General features: G+C 47.4%; 1 protein-coding gene across 1 annotated transcript in view; it reads right to left on the reverse strand.

Moving 5' to 3' along the window:
* TIMM50 (translocase of inner mitochondrial membrane 50) overlaps positions 1 to 12,914 on the reverse strand; it is a 37,486-nt gene extending 24,572 nt beyond the window's left edge. The window contains exons 1-3 of the mRNA XM_060275460.1: positions 12,654 to 12,914; positions 10,832 to 10,976; positions 7,860 to 7,891 (exon numbers count right to left, since the gene is read on the reverse strand). Coding sequence (XP_060131443.1) covers positions 7,860 to 7,891; positions 10,832 to 10,976; positions 12,654 to 12,899 — 423 coding nt within the window. The 5' untranslated portion in view covers positions 12,900 to 12,914. The remainder of the gene's footprint in view (positions 1 to 7,859; positions 7,892 to 10,831; positions 10,977 to 12,653) is intronic.
* Between the last annotated feature and the right edge of the window lie 521 nt (positions 12,915 to 13,435).

Below are 13,435 nucleotides of genomic sequence, written 5' to 3' on the forward strand. Positions count from 1 at the left end.
AAATAGCTCTCTGGTTCTGAGCCTTGGATATTACTACAATATTGGCTTCTACTGTTTCTTAAAAATTCCAGGGATTTCCCCTCTGCATTTATGCCAAAACTACATAATTGCTTTATTTCCTTTATTAATCTGGACTTAGAATGAAGTACTCTGTACTTCTGTACTCTAGCATGATGAGCACTGCTTCAAAGTTATCTGCAAACATCCAAATTCTGAACAGGATGCAAGTCTTCAGAGCGGTGGGAAAAGGGGGGGGGGTCAAGTGAGACTGTCTTCTTAAATGGGTCAAAGTTTTGCATGCATGGATTTATCTGCCTAAGGGACTTTGCTTTCCAGGTTGCCAAAGTTCTGGGCTGGTTGAAATTAAGGCCCTGCAAATTATGAATCTTTTTTACTTTACACTTGTAACAGATATTTTCATTGATGCACAGAGCAAAGATGACTCACTGGAAAAGGAGCCCCGCCAGCCCCGCCCAGTTTGAAAGGCTCTATAGCGATGCACCAGCTGTTTTGAGTGCAGCAGAGTCCTTGAAAGCCACAACAGAATGGCTGCAAGCAAGATTTCATTGTTCGCAGACACAGGCGCAGGAGCCCAGCAGCTGCTGACCTGAAATGGGCAAGACCCCCCCCCATGAAAACAATGATCCATTCCTCTAGTCAAACAAGCTGCAGGGACTTGAAACAATCCCACAACGTCTTCGGCACTGACCTGCTCTGGACGCTAGGGCGGCTCTTGGCTTTGTGGATAAGTTGCAAAGGAACTATACCGGGACTGTCCTTGTCAGAGCAGAGGCAGAATCAGGTCCGGAGAAAGGTATCAGTAAGCGCTCTTGGGTGAAACTAATTCAGTCCGTCACTGAACACACACAGTTTAAGAATCACTTTGTTTTGCCTTTCCTCCGGTGTTTGGGATTATGTAAAATAACTGGAAAATGGCAAGGCGAAGGACTTTAAGGCACAGCAAAACTAATCCAGTGTCTAATCTCCCAACTCCCTTTTGTACAGGGCTGTGGAACATTGACTTGGCAGAGCAGGAAACTGGAGCTGATGACTGGGCCCAAGCAGAGAAGTGGCAGCTGTCAGAGGCCCTCCAAGCCCCATTTTTCTTGTACTTTACCAAATGCAACCATTGCTACCAAGTCAGCCCAACTGGGCATATAAATACTGAAGAGCATCCTGGCACTTGCTGGCCCAAGTCAAGCAGCTCCCCAATTCAGATGGCATCCCCAGGGGCACCAGTCTGCATTGTCTGGCTGGGTTTTAGAAGATAGATCTCTATACTGGTTTAAATCCAAGAAGACTCGAGGGATCATAAAGGCTGAGGGATTCACTGAAGTCTGTTGAAGTCATCACACTTCAAATCCCTGCACTTTCAGGGAGCAAATGCACCCTGACACGACTGCTGTGGAACAACTGCGTTTCACAGAATATTCTGGCAATTCTAGGGTGCAAAAACAAAGGACTCACAGGGCTTTTGGCTGCAATGTTTCCCTGCATGAAATGTGAGTATATCCCACAAGAAAACCATCTAGAATGCCCTTCCCCAACCTAGTGCCCCCTCCGATGTTTTGGACTACAACTCCCAGTGCTCGCTGGGGCTGACGGGAGTTGTCATCAAAAATATCTGGAGGGCACCAAGTTGTGGGAAGGCTGTTTTTCAATAATATCTCTCCACGAGCACCTGCTCACTGCAAGAGATAATGTGCAGGGGCAGAGAAGCTGCCTTTCAAAACAAGCTCACACACTACACTACATCGAGGATCCCCATTTGCTTCTAGTGTTGGAGAACACAGTTTGAAAAGCACTGATTAAAGAGTGACGCTCAAGTTGTTTAGTGCTTGTCATTTAGACTGGTGTTCCCCTAGTCGTCTGAATCCACTTTGCAGGACAGGGGTTCCAGGTTCCTTCAAAAGAAAACTAAGACAGAATGTTAAAAGTGCCTCTGTGAGTATACAGAAGGCCAGATAAGCAAAGAAGAACAAGAGAGAGGGTGCAGGATGCTATCCCACTGCAGCCATCCAAGTTGATCCAGAGAAGCAGCAGATGGGACACCTGTATTACACAGACTGGGGTGCATCAGCTAGCAAAAAGCATTCAGATCGGTACTGTATTTTGTTCCCTGGGTTAACCAGTCTCAGCAATTAGGAGAATCTGAGTTTCAGCTCTCTGTGGATGTTTCCACAACCAAACACTTTCCACAGGAATCTCAAAACCAGTTCCATTTGAAAGTTCAACAGTGCCACCTTGAGGATTAGATCTGGAAAAGCACACACCACAGACACCAGGGTTAAATACACACCTGGTTAACAAAAAAGCCTCTTCTACCTTTCTACCTCAACTCATAAGACATCCTTGGAGAAGATGCTAACTTCTTAAACATCAGCTCCAAAATGTTTAGGAGCTGTTAGGACCAAATAGCTCAAAACACTGTGAACAAACTAATCCAAGCCCCTCGGTGCAAGTCTCCAACTTTTAAGCTGCCAAGAGCTAGGAAGTTCTTCTAGCCCTAAGAGATGTGCAAAAATTAAAACAAACAAACAAACAAACAAGCAAACAAACTGTTGGATGTGCAATTCCAGTATGCACAAATATATGGGTTGACCAGGTTCTGAATTTTTTCCAGTTGTGCATCTTGGTGATAAGACACAACAGGAAGCTGGTTTCAAATTCTCTCCATCTTCTTCCTTGCTCTACCTAAAATGTGCTATCTTCTAGCTCCCTCTTTTCTCAACTGTCACAAAGCTTCCCACCTTCCAAGTTTCATCTGGACCCATAAGCCTTTTTTTTTTCAAGATATCCGTACTGAGATATTTTTGGAACTCACCAGAATGAACCTAGTTTTGCATTTTGTTTAAAACCAGAAGCTGGAAGATCAATGTGCACATGAAGTCTTGAAGAGTGACAAAGGAAATTTGTAATAAAAAAAAGATCAAGAAACTGCCTTCTGCAAATCCACACTTCCCAGAGAAGGAAGAAAAAGAACAGTGTGGGAAAGAGAGGCAGATCAAAGGCCAGCCCCATTTTACAGCCACTTAGGCAAAGATGTCCAGACAAAGCAGGTCCCCCTGAAGATCCTCTTGCACCCAGGCGATGCCATGCGACTTGCAGGAAGCTGTGAAGTGTGCCAAGGCCTTTGGAGAAAACACATTTGCTCCAGCACCGGCAGCCCCAAGCCTCATTGCGGCCATTCACATGAATGTGACAGGCAGCCTAAAAAGGGCTATTAACAAAACCAAAGGGGTTTTATTATGGCTCAAGAACAGCAGGTAAGGGAAAAGACACACAAATACCTTTTGAGAAAGGCAGGCACACAACCACTTCAAAGCATGGCAATCCCCCAATATCTCCATAGAAATTTCAGCTGTGAAAACCCTCAACTCTGCATCCCCTGTATCAGCTTGGCAGATACCATGCTCCCCGAGGACATTCCTATAAAGGGAATTTTGCTATCATCTTACAGCTGTGCCCATTTCCAACTTATTCTACTCCAGCAGCCATCACCAACATTTTGCAGGAAGCCTGAGTGTAAAGCGTGAGTTCAAGGAGAATGGAGCTGCCCTCTGGGGACTCTGGTGCTCAGAGGCACATTTCACTGAACACGAAAAGTAAATTTAGGTATCATGGTTAAGAGCCACAATGCAGATCAAAACCACATAAAATGGCCCTTTTGAAAGCAATGATCAAGTCCTCTGACAACATCATGCATGATGCTAGGGGCAATTGCAGCAACTCCTTTCCTTCACTTAGAAAGGAAAGAAGCAAGGCATAGGCAAAAGAGGCTTGCATTCTGAGACTCCCCCCACCCCAGCATACACACTTATAACACACACCTCTGCAAAAGAGGGCAATTGTGCCCGGAAGGCCCTTGTTAGCACAAATGATCAAAAGCAGTAAGCTGGCATGTGCCAGCAATAAGCCGACCTGCTGCCTACAAAGTGAGAAGGAATTTGTGGAAGCATGAAAGGAGCGTGTTAGCATCAATTGAAGGAGGTAGGTGGAGGGAAGGGAAGAAAGAAGGGCCATTCACCTGGGAGAACTCTTTGCAAAGGAATATTGCAGGCAACTTCCCCAAGACAATTTAGCTGCTGTTTACAGCACAGTGAGAAGTGACAGCTTTGTCTTGAACATCAAAAGCTGCCCAGTTATGGAAAGGCAATAAGGAAGTCTTACCCACAGTTCAAAACAGTTAATTTGGGTATGTGACATGCAAGACCACTAGCACTTCACACCTCCTTCCCTCAAGAGCACTCAAGGCTTGTGCTGCATATCAAAAGAGAGTAGACAGCCCTAATCAGCCTCCTTGAAATGGTTACAGAAGGGTACTAGTGTAGAAAGCAGAGATATTCCCCCACCCCACATGAAAAGCTATGTAGGGTGAACCATTTTTTTTTACAAAGCACCAATAATTAAGAAGTTTTGATAAAAAACCCACCACAAACTGTAACCTAATTTCCAAGCTTTGTAATATGTTAATTCAAAAAGCCTGCCCACTTACATAGGAGTAAGCTCCAGTCTGACCAAACTTATGTAAGAATGAACAGTTAAAAAGCTGTAACCTCCACAAACACATTTGAACTCAAGGTACCCAAATTAATTGCACTTGCCAAAAGAATCCACTTATTGTCCGATCATGTTAAAGGGGTGGGGGCTACAAAAAAGAGGCCCATGGAACAGGGTCCTTCAGACAGATATGATGTAACCCTTAACCACCGTCTGAAGCAGGTATAGCTGTTGTGCGATAACCTTGCTTTGCTCCAGGTGTTCAATAACAAGCAAATAAACCCAATAGTTTACAGAAGATTGCAGTGAACTTTATATACTAAGATTTTCCCATCCAGACTCCTACAAGAGATGAAGGAAGCAGACCAGGAAAGAATTGTTTTGCCTATGTTCCCGCTCCTCTCACCAGCAGTGAAATCTCAGAGGAGACATGTAATAAACCCACAAATGGGCTGTAGCAGGAGGCTTTTCATCAATTAGCCCAATTAAGGCAATCATTTCCAAAGGGATGCGTTAGGGAGCAAAGGGAGCCAGTAAAAGCCACAGTTGAATATGCAGAGCTACCCAGCCTAAGCTCCCAGGACAACAGGTAGCACAAACTCCCACCAGCAAGGCCCATTCACACATCCATGGCAACATGTGCCTGCTACAATAAGGACCACAAAACATTTATGGGAACCTGGCTTCAGACTTCTCCCCACAGCCTCTTGCTGGTCTCAGGGCTGAGTCATAGTGGAACAGGAAGCAGCCACCCACGTCTTTTTTTGGTGGCATAAAAGGGACTTGGAAAAGGTGGGGACTTGGCTCAGGCTAGCTTATATCCTGTGCTTAATGAAGAAACATATGTTCGCTTTGCTCAAAGTTATGCTTGCCTGGTTTGCTGATATAGTTTGTTCAGGATCAGAGCCGACGCAAGTGAGAGAGCCTGGAGTGGCAAGAGACATTTCAGAATGGGTGGCAGGAAAGGTATGCTGCAGGGGGCAGATGATAATACCAGGAAGGAGAGAGAAATAACTGGGAGTGCAGAAGCACTGGTGCCAAAAACTGAAATGGTATTGGAGGCTTGGGAGTGTCTTTTATCAACTCGCTGCAACCCTTTGGATTAATGAAATGCATTATATCTGTTGGATCACCTCTGAAAGCAGTCTAGAAACCTCAACTGGTCAAGAGCAACAAGATTGTTAAGTGGAGCTGGTTGATATGATATGATCAAATCACATCCAGTCCAGTTCTTTACCATCTACTTTGGCTTCCAATACATTTCCAGGCCCAGTTCAACATAGGAAGTTGCCTAATACCGAGGCAGATCAGCAGTGCAGTATCATCTACACGGACTGGGAGCAGCTGGGGGATCTTTCCCAGCCTTACTTGGGGATTGAACATGGAATCGTCTGCATTCAAGGGATGTGTTCTACCTTTAAGCTATGACCCTTTTCATTATGCTAGCGGTATTAGCCTTGGGGCTGGGTTACTTCATGGATTGCCTCCTTCCATATTAACTATCTTAATATCTTCTGAGGGCTTTGTTTGGGGGCCTTCATCAAATGAGGTCTAGTGGGTGACTACTAGAGATATGGCTATTTCAGCAAACACCACAGCAGTGATGGAATGCCCTCTCCATCAAGGTTGCAGCCTCATTTTCCCAGGCTTTTCAAGCTTGAGTTCGTGTGTGTGTGCTTTTAAGGTATTTTATACTGTTGCTATTCCACTGCAAGTTTTGAACCTTGATTTACTCTGCTTCTGGTTTTACTCTGTTTTAGAGTGATGCTTGTTTTAGTTTGTATAGTAAACCATCCTGGGAACTGGGCAGTATATAAAATCTGTAAATATTTAAAATTAAATACATCACTTCCTGGCAGACCTGCCCCCCCCCCAGCAGTGCAATGAATTCTGAAAATTTACATGTTCAAGGCTGAGCCCTGCTTGTCAGCAACGAGTTTACTGGAGAGCTATTAGGAGCTGGGGAGAATGAGGTGGAAGGCCTTACAGGATGCCCTTAAGGGCTGCCAGTCCATGTCTTACTCTATGCCTCTCACTTGATTTATGAGCTGAAAACTATGAGGGCCACCTGCCCCTCCTGATGGGTCCAGATTTGACCGTGGGGCCTCCAGTTGTTGATTTGTAGGCTGGAGGGTTCTTGCCATTTCACAGCATACTACAATGATTAAAATGCTTCCGGAAACAAAGAAAGACGTGTATATTTTGGCACGCTTTTCTGGGTGGATTAAAAGGTTTCTGCCTTGGACGCTCATTCTGTATTGCTTTTAAAACTTGTATTTAGTTGCTTTTCAGTACAGTTTTGTAACTACTGTATCTTTAGCTGTGTTTTTTTTTAACAACATGGTTCCTTCCAACTCTACAATTCTTTGATTCTCCTTTTGTAAATTGCCTTAAACTCATAAAAAGGGTGAGCCATAAACATAAATAAATAAAGCTGAATATAGGCACGAAAGACCTGAGCCCATTGCATGGCACTGGAAAAGCAACACAGCCTAATATTCTATTATTTATTATTATTATTATTATTATTATTATTATTATTATTATTATTATTATTAACAACCACCCTTGATCCACAGATCTCAAAGAACGTGACAACCAGTAAATTCTCTGGGTGCTGAGAAATGCTATAGAAATAGCAGTGCACTTTACTGCCACCACTCATGAAAACTGTACACAAACTACTCCCATCTTCTACACGAGGGGCAACCAGAATCATGCTGCTGGCCTCCAATATTCTATAGCTTGCTTATTTACTCAGTTTTTTAAAATGTAAAGAAACCCCTGACCATTAGGTCCAGTCGCGGGCGACTCTGGGGTTGCGGCACTCATCTCGCTTTACTGGCTGAGGGAGCCGGTGTACAGCTTCCGGGTCATGTGGCCAGCATGACAAAGCCGCTTCTGCAGAACCAGAGCAGAACCTTAGCAGGCATAGCTGCCAAGTTATCCCTTTTTAACAGGGATTTTCCCTTATGCTGAATAGGCTTCCTCGCGAGAAAAGGGAAAACTTGGCAGCTATGTTAGCAGGTACAGTAATAAGTTTAACGGTCTGCCAAGTTTAACCTTCACTCTGTTAATGGCTGGCCCTAAGGCAAGGCGCCAGGGGGGCGCTGCGCTGCTCTGCCTGTGCGGCAGCCGTGCTACACCCACGCGGCAGCTGCGCTCGGAAACAGCCCCCCCCCCCGCCGGAGGGATAGTTCGCGCCACGGCGCCAGCTATGCTTAAGACGGCCCTGACTCTGTTGCAAAATTGATATACCTTAGCATTCAGTAGTCAACTGCACAGCAAATTTCAAGCCCACAGTGACCCCTAGTGGCAGACACCTAACAAGTCAAAGACTCAGGAAAGAAACAGCTTACCTTGACACCATGCTCATCCACCGAATTGCTACCTGCCACCAAAAACAAAACAAAACAGGTCACTTTGCATCATTTCACAGAATGGTGTGTTACAACATCCAAGAAGTAAATATAATACCAATTCAGTAAGAATAAAGGGTGTTATTTCAGTATCATATTGTAACCTTACTGGCAAGTAGAAGAAGAGAGGAATAAGGTCCTTCATTTACCAGTCAGAGGAGAGAGATAACCATCTGAAAACATAGATCATATTTCAGGAAATATCAGAGTGATTCCATGGGGAATTCTTCACTGTTACCGAACTCCTATGTCAGTTGTGATCCAATAAGGGCCCCCATGCTTTCTGCAAGAAATATTGATTTGCTTACAGCAACTGGAGCTCCTCTGTTACTGCCACTTTTAGAGCTCAACCCAAGATAAACAAGAGACTATCACAATTACTCCAATTACATGTCAAACTATATCCACACCGGCCATTTTAAGAACGTTAAGCGTTTTTCAAAAATTGTTTGTTAGGCAAGTGGGCACATAACGCGCCAACCATTTCTGTTGTTTTCTATAGGGAAAATCCCAGTGTGTTCCTGATAGCCTGGCATTTCCCTACCATGTATCTACACTGACAGGATCCCTTCCCTCTTACCCTGCCTCATATTTTCCTCTGCCTCTGATCTATCCTACTGCCTTAATTGCCGCCAGTTTTGGAACCAGTTCCCACTCCCTCTCCCCTTGCATAAGAGGGCCAAGCTGAACAACATGGTGAAGCCTCCTCCTCTGGTGCAGCTGCTGCTGCCTTCCTCCTCCTGCTCTTCCCGCCTCTGGTGCCAGGGACGTGGTCAAGGCCGAGAGAGAAGTCACTTCTGAGCCCTGAGCTGTCACTGCTGCCGCCCCTGAGTGGAAAGCGCCTGAGAGAGCATGTTGGAGCCCAGCCTGCAGAGCACCAGCCGGGCTGAAGAAGAGGGCAATGACTGCTGCTGGGGCTGAGTGAATGGATCTTGTCAGTGCAGTGAGTGCTGGAGGAGGTGGTGTTGCTGCTCCCAGTCCTAGCTTCAGCCCCCCCCCCAATCCCATCTCCCTGATAAATCTGCAGAGTGTATAGCAAGGTTTATGTGTAATTCTTTATGTGCTGATATTTTCAGATAGCGGGACCTGCATGTATTGCATTGACCAGCACAGGCTTTTTGACTGTTGAATCTGTCCCCACCCCACCTTTGGAGGCGTGGAATTACTGCTGAATCTTCCAGCAGTAATTAGAATCAGATTTGGGGAATTTGCAGCAGAAATTGTAAACTGTCTTTTGTCAAGCAAACCCTCCCAGTGAGAAGTCTTCATGACCAGACAACCAGCCACTTATGCAGGCAGGGAAGACACAGCCAGGCCACAAGCTCTTCACAGCAGAGAGCAATGCTCTCCTGGCAAGGCTATACAACCCCCCAACTTGAAATCCACAGAACCTCCAACCCACGCTGTATCGCTGAAAGAACAGAAACATGAACCAGGAATTTCCACAATACAGATCAGCTGGAAGACACCTGTCAAAGTGAGTAAGAGGTGGAACCAGGGGCATACCCAGGATCAAAACTAGGGGGGGGGGAGGGGGGGCCAAGGCACGGGAGGGGAGGGGTCAGAAGGGGGAGTGGAGGTTGTGTGCGCCTCAGAGACGTTTCCCTCCCACAAGAGGGCCGTTTAAGTGTGGGAGGGAAACATAGAATCATAGAATCATAGAGTTGGAAGAGACCACAAGGGCCATCCAGTCCAATCCCCTGCCAAGCAGGAAACACCATCAAAGCATTCTTGACATATGCCTGTCAAGCCTCTGCTTAAAGACCTCCAAAGAAGGAGACTCCACCACACTCCTTGGTAGCAAATTCCACTGCCGAACAGCTCTTACTGTCAGGAAACGTCTCTGAGGCGCACACAACCTCCACTCCCCCTTCTGACCCCTCCTTGCTTGCAAGGCAGCCCCCTGCCTCCCGCTCGCCCCTCAAGGAGGAGAAGAAGAAACCTCAGAAATGTAACTCGGAAGGCGGCTGCAGCGGGAAGCTGCCAAGGCAGGAACTATATAAAAAAAAATCCTTCCAGTAGCACCTTAGAGACCAACTAAGTTTGTCATAGGTATGAGCTTTCGTGTGCATGCACACTTCTTCAGATACCAACCTACTTGTAAGTAAGGCAGGAACTGTAACGCAAAGCGGGAGGCCCGGGCGCAGGGAAGTGTCTGCCAGGGGCCACCCTCGCGGTCTGTGCTGGGCAGGGGCTGGTGCCTGTTGCTCTGCCCAGTGCCCACCTGGCCTGGCGCAGCGGTGGGTCCTGGAAAGGCGCCGGGGTTTACCGGGGCTCTTCTCCCGTGGCGGGCTGAGGATCGCGGCCGGGGGAGAGGTGAGGAGGCGGCGCCGGATACCGGTGCAGCTGCGGATGCTGCCCTGGGCATTTCCGGCGAGGGGGGGAGGAGGCGGAGGAAGTAGAAGAAGAAATAAGTGGGGAGAGGGAGGGAGCTGCTCGCCCGCCTGCCTGGGAGCTCGCCTTGCACCTTGGCACGAGGGCCGCTGGACATCGGAGAGGCTGAGGATATTTATATTCTGCAGCGTTTATCCCTCTCCTTTGTGAATCTTCCTTCTCCGCCGTGGCGAACGAGGCAGGCACGCTGCAGCAGAACCGAGCGGAGCACAGCTGAGCGCTTCCCTCCCTGCCGGGTCATAACCATTTAAATTTTTTTGCTTTTTTTTTGCTTCTGGGGGGGCAGCTGCCCCGCGCTGGGTACGCCCATGGGTGGAACCGCCCCCCCCTTCCCAATAGTACCGTACTGATAATGGGATTGGGGATGCAGTCTCAACGCAACATATACTTATTTATATATATGTAACATATATTATATAAGCAAGCACATTTAAAAGGTCGTAGACTGTTTTTTTATTTATTTTTAGAGTATACCATAAAGAACAACCATTGCTTTCAGTGGATGAATACAAACTCACCAAAGATGTAAATAATTGCTACGCCACTGCCAGCTCCCATGAGCCCTGCTATCCTGAGGACCATCTTCTTTGCATAGGCAGTATTTTCCTTCTGCTTCTTCTCTTGCTGCTCATCAGAACTTTTTCCATCTTCACCTTCTGCTGACTAGAGAGAGAAACAAACACATATGGAAATAAATGGCTTCCTAAAACTGCAGGAACCTATTTTTCCTGTTTAAGTAGCCATGGCCAGGGTATAAAAAGGTAAAGGGGCCCCTGACCATCAGGTCCAGTCGTGTCCAACTCTGGGGTTGCGGCGCTCATCTCGCTCTATAGGCCGAGGGAGCCAGCGTTTGTCCGCAGAGTTTCCGGGTCATGTGGCCAGCATGACAAAGTTGCTTCTGGCGAACCAGAGCAGCGAACGGAAACGCTGTTTACCTTCCTGCCGGAGCGGTCCATATTTATCTACTTGCACTTTGATGTGCTTTCGAACTAATTTAACAAACCAATTTTGATAATGTTTCTTGCTTGTCTGGATGGGAGGTGAACAAGTGTCTGTAGAACCCTCCGACTTTTGCACATCTGAAGCAGCCTACGTACAAAGGTAAATGTCATATCCCTTTCTCTACCACTTTTGCATCTGGTTCCGCCCACCACTTGAACGTGGTCCCCACAAGTAAATTTGCCCCTTTATGTGAAAAAGGTTCCCCACTCCTGATTTAAGAATAATGCTTCTGCCCTTCAGAATCATTGCTTATCCAAATAAAGATGAATCAGCTAAAACCCATTAAGTCAACTAAGAATTCATTAATGAGATGACAGGTCACAATGACTGTTATTGAAAAATTCCACAGGATTGCCATGTTAAAGTCTGTTACAGCAAACACAACTGAATCTCAGAACATCTACCCTGCTGTCAAAATGAACTCTGGTCCGTTAAACCTAATTCCATATACAAACCAGTCAGCCTTAAGGTGTTTTTATAGGACTCTCTTGACATACTAATGAAAGAGGGTATGTAAATTTAACAAATAACAGGACCTGGGGGAGGGGAAGACTAGGGGGCAACGGTGGAGCATGTGCTCAGCCTGCAGAAGACCTTGGGGGTCGGAGCCCAGTATTTCCCAGTCGGAAGAACCAGGCCTTTGGGCTGATTAACATCCAATGGGTGCCCTTTTAAAATGTGTTGGGAGGGGGTAACTGGGTTGTTTTCGTTTTTATGTTGATTGTGCATTTCATGTTTTTGTATTGTGATTTTATCTTGTGAGGGGAGAGACTTCATCAGGCAAGGCCTTCTTCCACCTGCCTTGCCCCACCCTCCAGTCTCTGCTTCTCAATTTGTGTGGTATTATTTTATGCACTGTGACATGCCGTTAATTTACTGACTGTAATTTAGAAATTAATTACTGTGATATGTTAAGAGTGGGATTCTGTTTCATTTTCATATACTGATATTATTCTTCTATATGCTATTCTAACGATGGTTGAATGTTACTTTATTTGATGTTCAGCTGCTTAAAGTTATGTTTTATTATCACATTTTGCATTGGATTGTTACAAGGTGTACATTCTTTGTTGTTTCTTCAGCTTGCAAACCGCCTTGGGTATTGTAAGAGAGAAAGACGGTATACGAATTAAAAGGAATGATGATGATAGGGTGGTATATAAATTTATTAACAACAACAATAATAATGATAAGAACCAGCAGGAGAAGGCTACTCTCCCCCAGGGGCCGCCGCGGGCGGGCGGGCGCGCTGATCCGTCTTGCAGGGCAGCCGCCGACATCACGAGACCCCTCCTCCCTCATCCGGGGACCCTCCCTGGCCCCGCCCACTCGCCTCACCTGCTGCTGCTGCTTGACAGCGTCCCTCAGAATGGCCTCCGTCAGCCCCACCCCGACCGCCTGAGGGGGCGCCTGAGGAGGGAACCCCCCGCTCAGCGCTCGCCCGGGCACCGCCCAGGCGCCTCGCCGCTTCCACCGCCGGCAGCACCGCCCGCCAGGGCCGCCGCCGCCCTCCTGCAGTGCCCGCAGCCCGCCCACCAGAGCCGCCGCGGACAAGGCGCGAGCGGCCGCCACAACCGCCGCCATCTTTCCTCGCGCTGCACTGAGCGGCGCATGCGCCGGGCTCGGCCAATCAGGCTAAAGGAATCAGAGAGGGCGGGGGGGAGAGGAGTAGGACTGAGGATGCTCTCCAGCCAATCAGAGGTGAGAAAGGCCAGAAGTGGCGCCCGCTCTCCCCCCGTTTTACGTTTCTGCCTTGGTCCCGCCCAGCGCTGGCCAATCCGCCGACGTTTCCCACGGTTGCCCGCCCACCTGTCGGCCCTCGGCCAATCACGCGTCCCACTCAATGGCCGGGTGTTTTCTTTTTTAAAAAAAAAATCTCTTCAGGGCGGGAACTCCGAGCGGACAGCGTGCCGCGTTGCCCAATGGGAGGGGGAAACTAGGCGGGACGACGATCAGAGCACCTTTCTTATTGGTTAAGAGGCGGAAGCGGGCTTTTCCTGTCTGTACACCGATTGATGCGCCGCAGGGGGGGGGGGCAGCTGCAGGCAGGAAACGGTGGCCGCCAAGGTTAAAGGGGCAGAGCACGTGCGCGGCCCCTACCTTCGTCTAAGCCCAAAATG

The sequence above is a fragment of the Zootoca vivipara genome, chromosome 6, assembly GCF_963506605.1.
Source record: "Zootoca vivipara chromosome 6, rZooViv1.1, whole genome shotgun sequence".
Classification (NCBI taxonomy): Eukaryota; Metazoa; Chordata; class Lepidosauria; order Squamata; family Lacertidae; genus Zootoca; species Zootoca vivipara.